This window comes from Populus alba, chromosome 4, assembly GCF_005239225.2.
Source record: "Populus alba chromosome 4, ASM523922v2, whole genome shotgun sequence".
Lineage (NCBI taxonomy): Eukaryota > Viridiplantae > Streptophyta > Magnoliopsida > Malpighiales > Salicaceae > Populus > Populus alba.
The window spans coordinates 14,904,377-14,921,109 of NC_133287.1; the positions used below are offsets into that span (position 1 = coordinate 14,904,377).

The following is a 16,733-nucleotide window of genomic DNA, read 5'->3' on the forward strand; positions in this document are numbered from 1 at the left end:
GTCCCCAAACTTATCAATTCTTCAAATTTTTGACCAATTGACTCCCACATTTATATTTCAATCCTTATTAGTCCTCAAACTTTTAATTCGTGATGTCTTAAACCAATTCTCAAAAAAAAAAAAATCATTTATTTTTATTTTATTTTTTGAAAAGCAAAAGTAATGACAATAAGAAGAAAATTAATGTTTTTCAAAAGAAACAAAATAACAAAACTTAATTATAAGATAACCCAACAAAATTGAAAACAAAAGGATAAAATAAAGCACTTTGAGTAAACATGAACTAATATGTCAAATTCACAAGCGGAGACGTGAGGCCAAGCCAACCTTTTAAAAAAAATTGAAAAAAATAACAATATTTAACCCCTAACAATCCAAATGTAAACGGTTGAAATAAAAAATAAAATAAGTCAATAAAAAAAAGCTTGAAAAAATTAAACAGTTAAGGTTGAGTATGACTGCTAAATCTTGCGAGTTGCATCAAGTGAACAGGATGCTAGCTAAAAAAATTGCTTTTTAAGGTAATTTAATCATCAAAATATGCTTCAGAAATAATAAATAAAAAAACAGGTGAACCCCTAAAACTGAGTTAATTTTCTTAACCTGCAACCCGTAAAATCCTAGACAAGTGTACAATAAAGAAGCTTAATTCCAATAAATTGAATGTTGAAAAATAAAAATGAAAAATAAAATATCAATCTAAAAAATCAACCACAGTTAAAAAAAAATAACAATCAAAAGAATGAGAATTGAATTTTATAGGAAAAAAAACTTAATAATGATGAAATCATAAAAAAATTCAATCTTAAAAATTATCTCAAATTAAAAAAAAAATAAGAAATTAAAAGAACGAGGACCAAACCTAACAAATAAAAAAATAAATGATGATGAAATTAAAAAAAATATATAAATTATTTCAAATTAAACAAAAACCTATCAAATAACAAGGAAAAAACTTAAAGAGTTGCTCTGAGACTTTGGAGGGTCAACACGGAATTTGAGGAGGAGGAGAGAAGAAAAACATAAATGGTAATCAATGTCAAATTAGAGATAATTCAGCCACACATGCGGCCTCGAGATGAGGGCCACCAAAATGATTCAGACATCGCCTTAGAATCCATCATTCGATAACCCAAAGCAATCGCACGTGTCATTTGAAGATTACGAGAGCTTCCAAAATGCCTCCCACTTTTTATTTTTAATAAAATTATATCATTATTAAAAAATCTAATTGCCTCTTGGTGGAATTGATTATAACCAAAAAAATCACAGTAAAAATACAACAATGCCCTTAAACAAAAGTAACCTTTTTTTTGCTTTCAGGGTTAAAAACATCATTTGACTACTAAAAAAAAAGAAAATTACCAAAAAGATTTTGGAAGAAAGACATTTATTCTTTTGCTTTTAAAGGGAACAATATCATTACGTGGAAAAGATAATCTTACCCTTAATAGCAAGATTTGAGAGTTTTTATAGGAAGGGCATGAACATCATTTTATTGTTTCAATCCATAGGCAATGTTTGGGAACACGTTTAAAATCATGTTTCCCAAATATTTGAAAAAACAATTTTGCTTAAAATTATTTTTTTTATGTTTTCATATTTTTTTAATGTGTTGTTGTTAAAAATCATTTTTAAAAACTAAAAACATTATTTTAATGTATTTCTAAGTGGAAAAAATACTTTGAAACCGTAACCGCTATCATACTCCCAAACCATAGCACAATGAAATCTCGAGCCACATTGTTTCCACACGGTTTTTTTTTTTAGTTATTAACTACTTGGCTCAAAGAATATTATTACATCCTTTTTTTTTTTTTTTTTACAAGAACAAAATAATTACATGGGTATATGGATCAACATTTTATTATGCACCAAGACACATGTTACCGGGATTAAAATGGTGAAATGACCGTTTTGTCCATTCTCAAACAAATCATTTGACTATCTATTAGATGCGGTGTAAAACGATCTGTTTCATATAATATATTTGTCATTATCATATTGATCGGAAACAAATCGGTCTTTTTATATTTTAGATGCACAATGAAATGATTTAAATACCCTTGAAATCAAATAATTTAAAATTAGAGTCTAGAGGCTTTTCAGTCTTTTAACAATTTGATTGCTCCATGAAATTACTACATCACCCTTTAAAGGAAAAAAAAAAACTAAAAATAACATCCATGGGCATTTTTATTTTTTTTCATGGTTTTTTTTGTATTAATCAATTTTAATGAGGGACAAATAAGTCTTTTTCTAATTATAAATATAATTAAAAAAAAAAGTATTTGGTGAATTTTAAAAAACATAAATAAAAATTACATGGAATATTAATAAAAGTAGTTGATGTAAGATGGATTTTGATGATTAGTTTTTTTTTTTGTAAAAAGCAAAAACATAATTAAAATAATTTTTTGTAAAAACTCCAATGATATAAATTTTGAAAACAAATATATTTATCTTGTTGAGTTTTCCTTTTGGTTACATTTCTTAAAGAGAACGTATATTATACAATAATCACAAAATTCCGTATCAAAATATACACACGTGTGCCAAGCCAACTAAATTATTTCGTGTTTGTAAAAATCTTAGTGGTTGAAATTTAAGAGAAAGAGATGTAGAAAAGAGAAAATATCTTTTGTCATAAATTATTATACTATAATTTTTTTGCATCCTATGTTTTTGAATTTATTATTATTAATATATATTAAGATTTTGACATTTTATTATAACAATAAATTGTGAAATATAAATGTCCTTTTTAATTTCATTCCCAAGATTTTTTTAAGATTGTTTTTTTTTTTTAATTTCAAACTTAGTCTAAAATTAAATATATATTTTTTAATTTCAAACCCAATGAAATGTAATTTATTTTTTTTTATTTTCTTTCTATGGAGTTATTTTTAATATCTGACCCGAGTTTTTTAGATTAACGTGAGTTGATTTAGGTCATTTTTTATCTTTTTTATTTGATTTTTTTTATTTAATCATTCAATATTAGATTGATTGAAAATTAGACTTTATAATATTTTTTTTATATGTTTTCTATTGGGTTATCATTGTTTTATAACTAGAGACATGAGTTGGGAGACATGAGTTGGGCTCGTTGACTGGGTTTTTTTGTTCTTTTTTTAGTTTTTTTTTTTCATTTTCATCGTTTGATATTAAGTTGATTAAGAATTAATCTTCATAATTTATTTTAATTTGCGTTTAATAAGGTTATCCTTATCTCATGACCAGGGTCACGAGTTTGGTCAGTTGACTTGGATTGTTTTTTGTGTCATTTTCTTCATTTTTTTTTTATTTCACCCTTCAACATTAAGTTGACTGAAAAATTGAGTTTCATAATCTTATTCTGATTTGTTTTGTATGAAATTATTTTAATCTCATGACATCGTTTGGTGGGATAACCCATTTTGTGTTAACTCATTTTCTTGGTTGAGTTATATTTTTAATTCCATTCTATAACTTCTGGTTAATTGAGAATAGTTATAAGATATAAATAGTGAATTTAACATGTTAATCTAAATTGATATGAATTGATTTAATATGTTAATTGTTTTAATTTAAAAAAAAAAATATGTAGTTTTAATTTTTTTTTTTAATCAAACTAAATTTTTTATTGATCGTCCAAGTTATTTTTAAAATCAACTAAATTACATTAAATTATTTTTATATAGTTTAAAATAGAATTTATATTAAAAAAATAAATTAATAACATCTAAAAATTTCCTTTATATCTAAATAAAACTTAATTCAACCCGCTATGATTTAATTAATGTTGTTTTAATAAAAGTTGGACAGGAGTGCTTGGGCTTTCAAGTCGATATACTAGCACTTCTTTTTTTAGTGTTTCTTTATTTTCCGAGGCACTTCAATATTTTTTAGGTGATTTCTCGTGAGTAGATAAAGGAATGGTATGGGATTATAGTAACTATTGTCGTTGAAAGTAATTATTAAAATACTGTTCTTCAAAGTAATTTTTAAAATATATTAAAATAATATTTTTTTTATTTTTAAAAAATTATTTTTAAAATAGCACATAAAAATAATTTAAAATTTAAAAAAAAATTAATTTTTTTTTTTTAAAAAAAACACAATTTAAAAACCACAAAACACATTCTTATCTATTTATGAAATAAAAATCAAATCAAAATTAAAATGTCAAAATCATCTCTAATGAGTTTCTCATACGTAAACACCCAGATCGAGGCTATCTGTAATCAGATTGTGAACATGCAAAAGGATTTTCTCCACTTCCTTTTTAACGACTTTCTTGAATTACATTACAAAGTTTAGAAAAATAAGCCCCTGGAATAATACAAATAAAAAATAAAAAACTTATCTTATTTTGTTAATTCTTTTAATTATTATTTTTAACTAATCCATATAATTGAATTTCATAATAGCAACCCATAATGTATCGTTGAAATAATTATTTTGCATAGCGCAGAGAGTATGCTAAATGAAACAAACCCTAACACATAAAACCATGGTTCGGTTAAAAAACACAGAACTTAAAAGGTCTAAAATCATAGTGCTTCGTTGCGGCTCTGCAGGGCTGGAAAACAGAGGGGGGGATTGTCCAGGGGTGGGGCTTTGAAAAGTTATAGACAATCAACTATTAGACTCTACATCTGGAAATAACCGGCGAAGAACATCACTCAATAATGCTGCGAAGAACATCACTCAATAATACTGCTTCGTTCCGGCTCTGTCCTGTCTTCCAAACCTTGAACCCTGGAAGAAAGTAGTCAGCATCATTCCAACGTTTTAATAATGTCAATGAGAAGGGACCTTGTACATCTCCTTGGGGATCTAAATAATGCCACAAAAAACTTCCTGGATCACAATCAATAATCTGAACATTATCTCTATGCCTCGGGCCTTCATCTTCTTCACTGTCGCTCAAATCAATCACCTGCACGTCCATCGAGCATTGACGGTGCTTGTTACCTTCTATGTTGACAGGCAGCGGTTCATCGTTGCTCTCCCCGATGATGTTTGTTAACTGCTTTGGCTGAGCTTCAACAAAATGCTGATGATCTGAAATAGAATCGTGAGATGCCAATGAGCAATAAGAATTGAGGGTTAAGACTACCCTGCTGATTCTCACACGGATGAGAAACCTTCTGAATAGAAATTAATTTAAACCAATTCATAGTTCATAGTTTCTTCCCAAGAGAACAGGGTATAAAACATCTAAAATAAGCGAATTGTACAGATTCTAACTTTCTGGCGGAATGATTCACTAACCTGACAGTGAACCAGACCTGATGAACCATAAAATGATGAAGCTGTAAGTGCCGGCATGCACACCTCCAATAGGAGGCAGGAGGGTAAATGCATGGAAGGGAGGTTTGGCAAGGGGATGTAGCATCCTTTGCAGCGAAAAATCATTTCCCAACATGTTGAGAGATATGAGGGTTAAGAGTTGAGACTATATAAAACTAGCATAAGCAGGATTTCTTAAATTTTTATTGTTTGTTTTATAGGCAATCTTGCGAGTGGCCTAGGTTTAAGTATTTCAGTATGCAGCATCCTTTAGTGCCCCCTGTCTAATTTAAAAAAATCAATTAAATTTTCCTAGTCTAATAAAAAATCTCACTACTTTCTGTCATTACGGTTCCACCAAATGTGATAAAATTGCATCACTCCCTATGATAGAAAACAGTAACTAGAATGCCTGTAATATATCAAGTAAAATGATGAACATATCTATGTTCACGTAAGGAACTTAGAGGAGAATATTGACCAAGCGCTTCTAGAACATAATAATTTGTCGAACAATTTCCAGTTGCCTCCCCTCTGATCTAGATATCCTGATTCCAAATTCTCAAACAACAAAGAAAAAACAAAAAGATATCCCAATTCCAAATAATTGTATTACAAAGAGGAGGGAATAAAATATATGAAAGAGTATAATTTACCAATTCTGTTGCTCTGTTTTGGTGTTGCCAGGACAGCTTGGTTTCCTGCAGAAAGAAAGAAAATAATTTCAGATTGTTTAATAAAAATGAAGGAGTTATGCCTCACACCAATGCTGGAGGCTTTATACAAGGAATCCAACATTACAACTCATTTTGACACATTTATTTTGGATGCTGGCTGATCTCAGGAAAAAAAATAGAATATTTAACATTTACTGCAAAGGAACCTTCCATAGACTCTGCTTGGTATCAGGAGATGAATGGGCAAGTTAATTCTGCCTCAGTTCTACAGTACAAGAGGGGACATCTTTAACTTTATGCATGCCAAATGTGCATCCAATGGATCAGTGTTTTCCAAAATTGATGTTCTGAATACTTCAAATGATGATATTAAGACCTGTATGAATATATATAGGTTAACACAGCCACCCATACTCACATGCAAAGTTTTTTATACTATGGATGTTCTAAGGATACACACAGCAACAACTCCCTGATAGGTTATCCTGTAAACACAGGGTTCACCATATAGCTGACCAATCACCCTGTATAGAAGAGACAGTAACTTAAGAGGTATTAAATTTCCTACAAGCTTACCATGCCATGTACTGTACCACAAGCTTCCTAGTATTTAAATATTAGACCTACTTATTTCCAAGCTTGGCTTGCTCACATCTTCAGCACTAACTTTGATTTCAAAACCCACAGTATGGAAGGATCGTGCAAGGCATTTTGCAATATGATAAGTAATTTGCAAATTGCTTATAAATGATCCAGAATTGTCCGAACCCACATGTGAATCACTGCAGCCATGAAAATCAAGATACAATCTAAATCTTCACGTGGTTTTTCAGAGATTATGGATATATTTTGTGGTTTCCCATTCCTATCTGACAAATTGGCAGCACTTCAACAGTAGATCACCAATGGGGTTGGTATGCCTTATTATTTAGGACTCGATTGTTGTTTCTTTTTCCTACTTGAAAGGATGTCTTATTCTACATTTATTTATTATTCCTTTTCCATCTTTCTAATAAAAATTTCTTCTTTCATCTGAAAAAGGAAATACCCCCAATGCTTTCATAATCAAAGACAACAATGCTCCATTCCCCCAGTTGTAAATACCAGACCAAATAGATGCATGCACACGCATGCAGTTGCATGTTGTAAATATGCACCCATTTGAGTAGAAACAAAAAAAATTCACCTTCTAGGAGTGCAACATCACTGGAAAGAAAAACTGAATGTTACTAACATACCTGCAGAATTCTTGCTGAAAGAAATCAAAGTCGAAGTTTCATTTGAAGCTACATCAAAATTGGGAATTTCCAAAACTCCATCCAGAGATGACTTTGGTGAACCATCATTTCCTTGTTTTATATTCACTGGAAAATCCTCTGGTGCAGGCTCATCTTCTATTTCATCGGCTATGACTTTTGGAATGTCAAGCAATAGCCGTGTCTGTTCATCAGGAGTCTCTAGCAGCTTCTTTCTTTCCAAGTAATCAAACAGTGTAAAAGCTCAAGCGAGTTAAGGATTCAAAATATAATGCTGCAGCAGGTAGACAAAGCAAGAGGAAGTGCAATGCAGGAGCAGATGAAAAGATGAGCATGGGGTGGTGCATTTCTACAAACCAAGTCCTTTGGTGATATAGTTTATCATAGAAGGCAAAAAAGAAGGAAAGGGTAAACTTTGACTACTTGTTTGAGTGTAAAATGGTTCCTAGAGTTAAAAAAAAAGCTTTATATATATAAAAAGAAAAGAAATTTACATGAAAAAAAGTTTTTCTACGCGTCTATTTTATGCTCAGTTCGAAGTATGGACAGCCTATCTAGTGGGAATGGAATCAAAATTTAGTATAAATTAGACCCTAAACTTTGACTTTCTGAGAGAACCTAAATCGCTTATCAGTCATATGGATAATTATTCTACCCATATGGATAGGATGTACGCCATCAAATTAAAATTTACTTCTAGAAAGTTTCATAGTGCTTAGCACGGACCTTCAAAGACACATCTATGTGTCATTTATGATCTCATATCCTTTTTCATTTTGAGCAGCCTCAACACACTACCTTTTCCATTATTATGCTCTGATTGACCCTCAACTTTTTGGCTTTGAAATCAAATTGTGACTAGTTTCTTCATAATACCAAAAAAAGAAGAACTATGACATGCATACAATGATTCATATGATTTGAATTTCCTCAAGGAAATTGTGATAGTTATCCAACTCATCCACAATTTATTACCTGAAAAAATGTGACTAGTAGCCTACAGCTTTTAAGAAGCAAAGCTTGCTAGTCTTAACCAACATCGGTGGGCACCAGCCAGAGCCATGCAATAATTGAGCAATTTTCATTTTGAGCAGCCTCTACACACTCCCTTTTCCATTATTACACTCTGATTGAATCTCAGCTTTTTGGTCTTGAAATCAAATTGTGACAAGTTTCTTCATAATACCAAACAAGAAGAATGATGGCATGCATACAACAATTCCTATTATTTGAATTTCCTCAAGGAAATAGTGATAGTTATCCATCTCATCCATGTTTAATTACATGAAAAAATATGACTAGTAGTCTACAGCTTTTAGGAAGCAAAGCATACCAGTCTCAACCAACACTAGTGGGCACCAGCCAGAGCCATGCAATTATTGAGCAATTTTGCTACCACTAATCATAGAGAATCACAAGTTATTTGATAAGCTCAATTGGATTGATCTTTGTCCTTAAGTACAGTGTTTCTGGCTGATAATCAGTGTCTTGTTATATTTATAATAGAGTTTAGACTGGATTATTTTAGTCTAGGAAACTTAATATATAATTCATTATATGTTGACTTCATAGTGATACCAGAGGGAATAGTAATACCAAGAAAGGATATTCTCTACGCCAACCCTTTTCATTTGCCCGATCAATGAGCTTTTGAAGAAAAGCAAGTTCTCCACGAAGCCACTGAAACAAATCCACATTTAGTGGCTAAAAAATTGAAGAATCAAACCTTAAACAAATCATGAGGAACATGCATGATCCTCTGTATAGATGCTGGAACCAGTATTTGAAGTGGCTTTCTGTCACAGCGCATATAAGATAATTACATTTAGCAATTTAGCAAGCCAAAGCACATTAAAGAGAAACCTAATGAACTAGTGAAGAATGGCTTCTTCCACGCCAACATTTAAAGTCTAAGCAGGTTTTCATAAAGCATGTATGATGATTGGCAATAGACACAACGAATCAATAAAAAATGACATGTTCCATCAGGATTCCTTGTTCAATGAAAAAAAAACATTTATAAATGTTAATAGCATATCTAAAAACCTCAAAACAACAATAACGTAATAAACAATTCAAGCCACCATCTTCGAAACATTTGGCGATTTCTTACTTCTTGCTCTGTCAAAATAAAGAAAGAATTAAGAACTATTTATCTTACAATACCATCAATGTAATGATTGTCCCTGTTGTCATTTTGCATGGCATTCAGCACAAAAACTGTGACAAGAAATAGGCATTAAGGAATGGCACAACGATAAAAAAGTTGAGACTGGGTGTTTCACTAGGTGTTTCAAAAGTTTATTACAACTTTCCCAATTAACCACATTTGAGATGATAGATTTGTGAGTTGGATTCTCTACTTACTAGTGAAGTAATTCACTTCTATAGCGCAACCAAACTTGAGATGCATTGCATCAAGGGGCAAAATAAAGTGCTTGAGATTTTTCGTTATCAAAATAAACTTGCTAATCTTTATAATTCAATACTTCAAAAGTATAAATATCAATTTTGCAATGCATATTTAAGGCCCTCTTTTTCCCGCAGTATCTACACATCTTTTTTTTCTTCTATACTACAATGGATAAAATTGCAAGATCATGGTCAATTAGCATTACAATCCCCTACAAGCTTGCATACAACAACATTTTGATGAAATTATAGTTCAGAGGTTCATGCCTGGTTTATCATTTTCATTTAAAATGCAAATGCACATTGTCCACATCTTTATGAATGCACTCTAAGTTTTTCATATTGAACATCAAGAATATTTGTACTTTATATAGGGTTCCTGACACATCAATCTCACTAGCAAATCAGTACGGAAACATTCAAAAACCTATAAGCAAATATGAACTATGAGAGAACAGAAACAAGAAAAAGGGATAACCAACCATTTTGTTCATGGTTAAGTTTTCCTTTAGTCAAGTACCTACATGCTTTGTTATATCTTCATGCAAAACTTGAGCCTTCTCTTCAAGCTCTACCTGTATGAAGTTTAAAAGGTACATTAACAAAAGATTGAGGGATGGGGAACCTTAAAACAGACAACTCAATTACCAGGGCAAGCAAGACACATCTTGTTTTCAGGTACGTAAATATACTAATATATAAATCAAGAGAGACAGATGTCTAAGCAAACAGCGCAACATACCAGCAATCCTATATGAAGCCATGTCATAGACTTTCTTCGTGCACAGAGAATAGTGGTTACTAGTATTGTGAACCGTGCCTCGCCACGGGTCGGGTAAATGTTTTTTTGGCAAAAAACAAAAAATAAATATGCAAGCTCTTCAAATTTATTTTTTTAAAAAAATTATAATTATAAATCAAAAGGCCTACGAGAACTATTTGTGTCAATAAATGCAAAAAACAAAGTGTTAACGCGTTTATTCAACTTGTCTAGTTGCAGGTCGAATAATTTTTTTTCCAACGAAAAAAAATTAATGTATAGGTGTTATTTACACGTTTTTTTACATCAAGTAAAAAATATAACCGTGAATCACAAAGTTGATGCTTACATATAATAAAATATAATAAAAATCATATGCATTAATAAAAATATATAAGATCTCAAGCTTTTTTTTAACACAACCGAAAAATGAAGCAATGTTGCAATTGCTACATGGAAACACCATTTCCTTAGTCCATGTAGAATAAATTTCCAAAAACAAAAGGTGTTAAGAAAAAAACATTAAAAAAAATTATAAAAGAATAAGAAAAATGAACAAAAGGAAAGGTATAAATAGGCCACGTGTAATGAATAAAAAAAATAATATTTTTTTCCAAAAAAAAAGTGTAAAGAAAAAAAAAATGGAAAAACTAAAAAAACCATTAAAATCATGAATTTGGCATGCAGGTTATAATTTTTGAAAAACAAAAACCAAGTAAGCAAGTTGCTCCAATGTGTTTTTTTACATGAAAAATTAAAAGTGTCATTTGAAAAGCCTATGCAATCATCTAACTAAATAAATCGATAACCATTTATGTAAATAAAAAAAATCGTTAACAATAACCAAGAAAAAAAACTATAAAGATGAGATATTTACCCGATTATGTTTACTAAAAATTTTTATTTAAATAAATAAAAGATAAATCCACCCTAAAAAACTCATGGCTTAAACGATAAATATAAACAAAAATGATTGAATAAGCCCACACCATAAAAAATATTACAAAAAGCCGAACACATCATAAAAATATAAGGAATGGATACCTGCTGATATGATGGAAACATTTAAAAGAAAAGATATAAAAAAAAGCCTCAAGTGAGCTCGGCAACCAACCCGGGTGAATTGATCAAACATATGACCTAGGACATGAAATTGAGATGACCCCATAAATAACAAAGGGAGAAAAATACCAGCAAAAAAAATAATTTTTGAAAAAAAAAAATCTTTAAAAAAAGACCAAAGGTGACCCGGACTAATCTTTCAGATCTATGACCTGGGTCACGAGATTAGGGTGACCCCATTAAAGGCAAACCTGAAAAAACAAAGAAGCAAAATTCTTAATCAAACAAATATTAAGGGATGAAACTGAGGAAAAAAAGTCAATAAAAAAACAATGCAAAACAAAACAAATAACAATTAAAAGAATTAGAAATAAATTCAACATAAAAACCAACTGAAATTAAATGTTAAGGGAAAATTTAAATGTTTAGGGATGGAATTGAAAAAAACAAATCAATTAAGAAAATGATTAAAAAAATAACAATTAAAAGTATTGGCATCAAACTTGACATAAAAATTTAATGAAAAGAAATGTTCCAAGGATGGAATTAAAGAAAAACAAATAAATCAAGAAAATGATTGAAAACTAGAAAAATAGTAGTTAAAAGAATGGGGACCAAATTTGATAAAAAAAAAACTAACAAAATCAAACAACCAGTGATGAAATCAAAAATAAAATCCAATTAAAAATAATCAATGTAAATAAAACAATTGCAATTAAGAGTAGAATGGCTGAATCAAAATAAAAAAGAAATTGAAGGCTAGTATAATTTTTTGCATGGCCGGCACGCAATCCAAGGAAGGAAGAAAAGGAAAAGAAAGAAAGAAAAAAAAAGCCAATTGGTGCCACCGTTAGAAGAAGAGGAGGATGCCAAGACACATTAAATGATGTGGCGGAAGCTTGATTTCAGCCACCGTCGTTAGCAACACATGCCTCCCAAAGGTAATGGAGTGGCTAACGCGTGCTAGGCACGCGTCAACAGCCTTTTGAAATCACAACCAAGCTTTTGAAGCCAAGGCTAAAAAATTTGAATGGCAAGGGTAATGGAGTAATTCAATTGTTCATAAAATTATATAAAAACAAAAAATGCCCCTAGAACTAAATAACAATAACAAAAAAAAAAAAGCCATTAGTAAATGACAATCAAGCCCCTGAAGTCAAGGCTAACAAATTTGCATAGTAAGGGTACTTGTGTAATTCAATTATTCATGACAAAATTGAAATTACCATACAAACCCTAGACTAAAGGTTCTGATTTTTTACTCTCTAAGGGCAATACAATTGTTATTAAAAAAAATAAAAAGTCAGTGTTGTCCCCAAACAAATCAAGAATGACAAATTAGTTGTGTGCAAAGACTATCCTACCCCTCAAGTAAAGCTTTAAAAATGAAAGGATGAAAGGTAAAGGGGTAATTTCACTGTAGCCCTAGACACATTTCACTGTGGATAGACTACAATGAAAAACCCATGCAGTTTAGTATTTTACTTAATTATTTTTCTTCTCTGTCCATGAAATTTCTTTGCCAATCAAATATAAAGCTCAGGGCATGAAGAAATCCATACAAAAAACAAAAATATTGTTCAACATAATTCACAGTGAGAATAACCATAGCTATAGAGGAAACACTACAAAACTAGGCAAGGGAATAGATAACTTACAATAGTTGGCCTCTTGAGTGAACCATCTCTTACTCTCTGATTTAGATCTTCACATTCTTCCTGCAACCAACAGAAACAAGGCTAGGAGTGAATGCCTACACCTTGACGTAATTGTCTATGAGCTTACATTTTGCAGAATCTTATCTGCAGCTACACAACAAAAATGTGGACACTGTTATCCACACCATATACGGCAACTGCATCAGTCTCCAACTTCTTATCGATACATTCAAGCCCATTTCTCAAGACCCCCTCACAAGACCTCATATTAAAAGTGAAACTCTAACTAAAAAGAACACAGAACCATGGTCTAATTTATTAAAAAAGTATTGATTCCTAGAACAGAATATAATTGGTTACTTGATATCAGCTGAGTTTTTAAGACTTGTAAGCATCTGCAAAACTTCAACGAAAATATGGTGCCAATAAGCATTCAACAATAAGAGAAGACAGTACCATATCTAGCTAGGTATCAGAGCCAGTACAATGTGAAAACTGAGCAGTACTTAGAAAGAGCAAGCAAAATGTGTCGCTTACCTTAGAAAAGTTATCATCTGAAAGCATAGATATGCGGACATCTTTCATATAATTTGAAACTTCAAGAAGCATTTCAGTGTCAATACCATTAGCTCTGGAAGACTCCACTAAACCTAGAAAACAGATAACACAAACACCAAAAGTTAATCATCGATAGTAGAGATCAACAATTCCTAACAAATGTTTCCCTTCCAACAAAAATAATTAACACGTGTAATCCAAATATACCAGCATCGGTGGAATAAAAGAAATAATAATGATATCAAAGTGAATTAGCAAAAAGAAGCTCAGAGGGGTTGATAAAAAAGTATGTTTTATAGCATAAGCAAAGAATGCAAATAACAGTAAGCAACCAACCAGTGACCTGCACGAGCATGTGAGAGTTTTTCTGGAGGTAATCATTAGGATCAGACTTGATTCTCACAAAGCTTCCAACAATTTTGCTTTGAAATGTTTCGGGGTTGTTCTTGGCAAGATCCTGAACCAAAAGCCTCTTCAAATAAACAAGCTTAATGTTATCAGGAACAATAGCAGCAAAACAGCTCTTGGGAGCTTCATAAACCCTTTTCTTAGAATGGCATTTTCTATCCGAGGCTAAGCACTTGTGGCGTTGGTAGGCATTATTATCCTCGTCATCATCCGTAGTATCGAAGAAATCATCATCAGAACCAACTTTGTTTTCAGCAAAATGGGGTTCGAGGAGGTCATAGATTCGGATTCGATTGATGGTCTTCCTTCCAAAAAGAGGAAGAAGCCATTCATCGCAAAGAACCCTCTTCTTTTTGGTGGGGTGGAGGAGGTTGCGGTCTTTGACATACTTGTTGATAATGGCGGTAACATCGTACTGAGAAATCTGATTGGTGGTACCTGTACCAATAGATTGAAGGAATTCAATGAGGAGAGTGGAGCCCCATCCAGTAAATTCCAGTTTCCTAGGCGTTCGAGCCTTTCTTTTGGAGGTTGAAGGGGGAGCAAACAGTGGGGGGCCATCTGTATATTCTTCCATCCAAACAAAATCACCCATTTTTTTTCTTTTATTGATAATAGTAATCACTCCCCTCCTTCACTGGTAGACTGCAGCTGCATGCAGACAGAATAGATAACAATAATTGGTGATAATAACGATAATAACGTGAAGACAGAAAAGGCATCCATCCATCCGGTACATAAGAGAGAGAAAAGGGCACAAATTGATTGAATACACAGAAAAGAGGAGTGAATGCAAATTATATAATAATAATAATAATAATAATAATCCAATTTTTAATAAGACACGGAAATGAAAGGGAATGGGAGCGAAACCAAACAAAAGCAGAAATTGAGTTAAATTCAATAATAGTAATAGTAATAGTAGTAGAAATTGATAAAAAAAGTAAAAAAAGGAAAACAGAAATTGGATTGCATTGAATACAGAGAAAGAAAGGAAATGGAAGAAAACGTACCCTTTTATTTACAGGAAAGAAAGGATAGTTTCTCCACTCCACTCCTGCGACAGCTCCGCTCTATCAGCCTATCGCTTCGCTGCATACTCGCCTCTCTGGAGACACCGGAGAGTGAAGAACAAAGGCCAGGAGAAAAGGAAAGGAAAAGAAACGGACGTAGGGAGGTAGGGACTAACATGTAATCTGCCTTTGCTTGTCTTTCTTTCTTGGGCTTATTCGCAGATCAGCAATCACCTCGCTGGCCCGTTCTTACGATTACCGGCTGGGCCTTTCATTTTCCATTTTTTCAGTTTCCAACCCCTCTCACTCCCGTCACTACTATTTATCTTCTTTAACTTTTTTTAACATCATGCTGATTGGTCGTTTGGTAGTGTGACTATGGGTAAACTTTGGTTAAAAAATAAAACCTTTTTTATTGATTGGGCCATTAATATTTAAGATTGAACCTTATGTTTTGAAAAGCAGTATTTAGATGCTTCTTGAGTGTGTTTGGTATTGCGGTAGCGGTTGCGGTTGTGGTTTAAAAAAAGTTGTTTTATAAAAAGTACTTTTAGTTGAGGTTGGTTTGAAAAAATAGGTGTTTGGTTAAAACTGTGGTTGAAATTGAGATTTAAAAAAAAGTAGTTTTAATGTGTTTTGGTTAAGAATGCTTTTGAAATTGAGGTTATAAAATAATTTTAAAAAATATATATTAATATTAATGGTTTTTAATTTAAATATTATGGATTTAACTATTGCTATTACATCATGAAATAAATGACACTTTATATATAAAAAAATTATTTTAATAAAAAAACTATCTACAATTTCATTACGTACAAAATTCATCCAACAAGAACTACAAAATTAGGTAAAATATTATCAAGAATAAAATTAAGATTACATTACGAGTAAATTTAATTCACCTTAAACTAATTAAAAAAAATAAAAAAAAATTATTGTTCACGTGAACATTACAAGTGAAATTAATTACTTACATAGGTGTAAAAAATAAAAAAAAAATAAAAAAAAAAAAAAAAGTGTTCTGCGAACAGTGGAGGCATGCTCCACTGTTCACTGAACAGTGGATGCATGCCTTCACTGTAATAAATAAATATATTTAAAAAAAAAAAAACTGTTTTGTGAACAGTGGATCGTGATCCACTGTTCACAACAGTAGCATAACTTTGGACGCGCAAAAAGCAGGCAGGAGCTGCTTCTTCTTTTCTCGCGTTTTAAACGCAGCTACACGTGGGACCCAGTGAATAGTAATATGCGTTTATTAATTACCAAACGGCTTATTGTTTGAAATCGCAGAAAACGTGGAAGCCACCACGTTACCAAACGGGCTCCTTGTGTTAACAAACCAACCTCAACAGTGGAGCCATGCTCCACTACACACATTTTTTACGTGAATAGTTTTTTTTTTAAAAAAAAACCAGTGCCCAAAGTTTATTTTTTTTCCTGAAAAGCTAGTACAGTTAATTAATTACACTCGTAGTGTTCATGTGAACATGAACAATTTTTTTTTGTTTTTTTAAAAATTAGTTTAAGGTAAATTAAATTTGTTCGTACTGTAATCTCAATTTTATTCCTGATAATATTTTACTTAATTTTATTGCACGCTGGATAAATCATGATAACTATAGTTATTGTCGAATGAATTTTGTACA

The 16,733-nt window shown here is 31.5% G+C and overlaps 1 protein-coding gene across 1 annotated transcript; it reads right to left on the reverse strand.

Annotated features, from left to right (window-relative positions):
• Positions 1–4,424: 4,424 nt before the first annotated feature.
• Positions 4,425–15,242, reverse strand: LOC118050757 (uncharacterized protein At5g08430). Its single transcript, XM_035061200.1, has 9 exons — positions 15,082–15,242; positions 13,997–14,719; positions 13,640–13,752; positions 13,103–13,162; positions 10,147–10,197; positions 8,820–8,890; positions 7,193–7,446; positions 5,934–5,978; positions 4,425–5,049 (listed from the first exon to the last, which is right to left on the reverse strand). Exons 2-9 carry the CDS (start codon positions 14,661–14,663, stop codon positions 4,664–4,666), a joined length of 1,647 nt encoding a protein of 548 aa, XP_034917091.1. The 5' UTR covers positions 14,664–14,719; positions 15,082–15,242; the 3' UTR covers positions 4,425–4,663.
• Positions 15,243–16,733: the final 1,491 nt, after the last annotated feature.

What these genes read in the sequence shown, in the direction of transcription:
- LOC118050757 (XM_035061200.1), bottom strand. Translation starts at nt 14,663, where the DNA reads ATGGGTGATTTTGTTTGGATGGAAGAATATACAGATGGCCCCCCACTG. An exon ending in CATGCTCGTGCAGGTCACTG is followed by an intron (nt 13,753 to 13,996) that starts GTTGGTTGCTTA and finishes TCTGTTTTCTAG; the next exon opens with GTTTAGTGGAGTCTTCCAGA. An exon ending in AAAACAGAGCAACAGAATTG is followed by an intron (nt 5,050 to 5,933) that starts GTAAATTATACT and finishes ATTCTATTTCAG; the next exon opens with ATCATCAGCATTTTGTTGAA.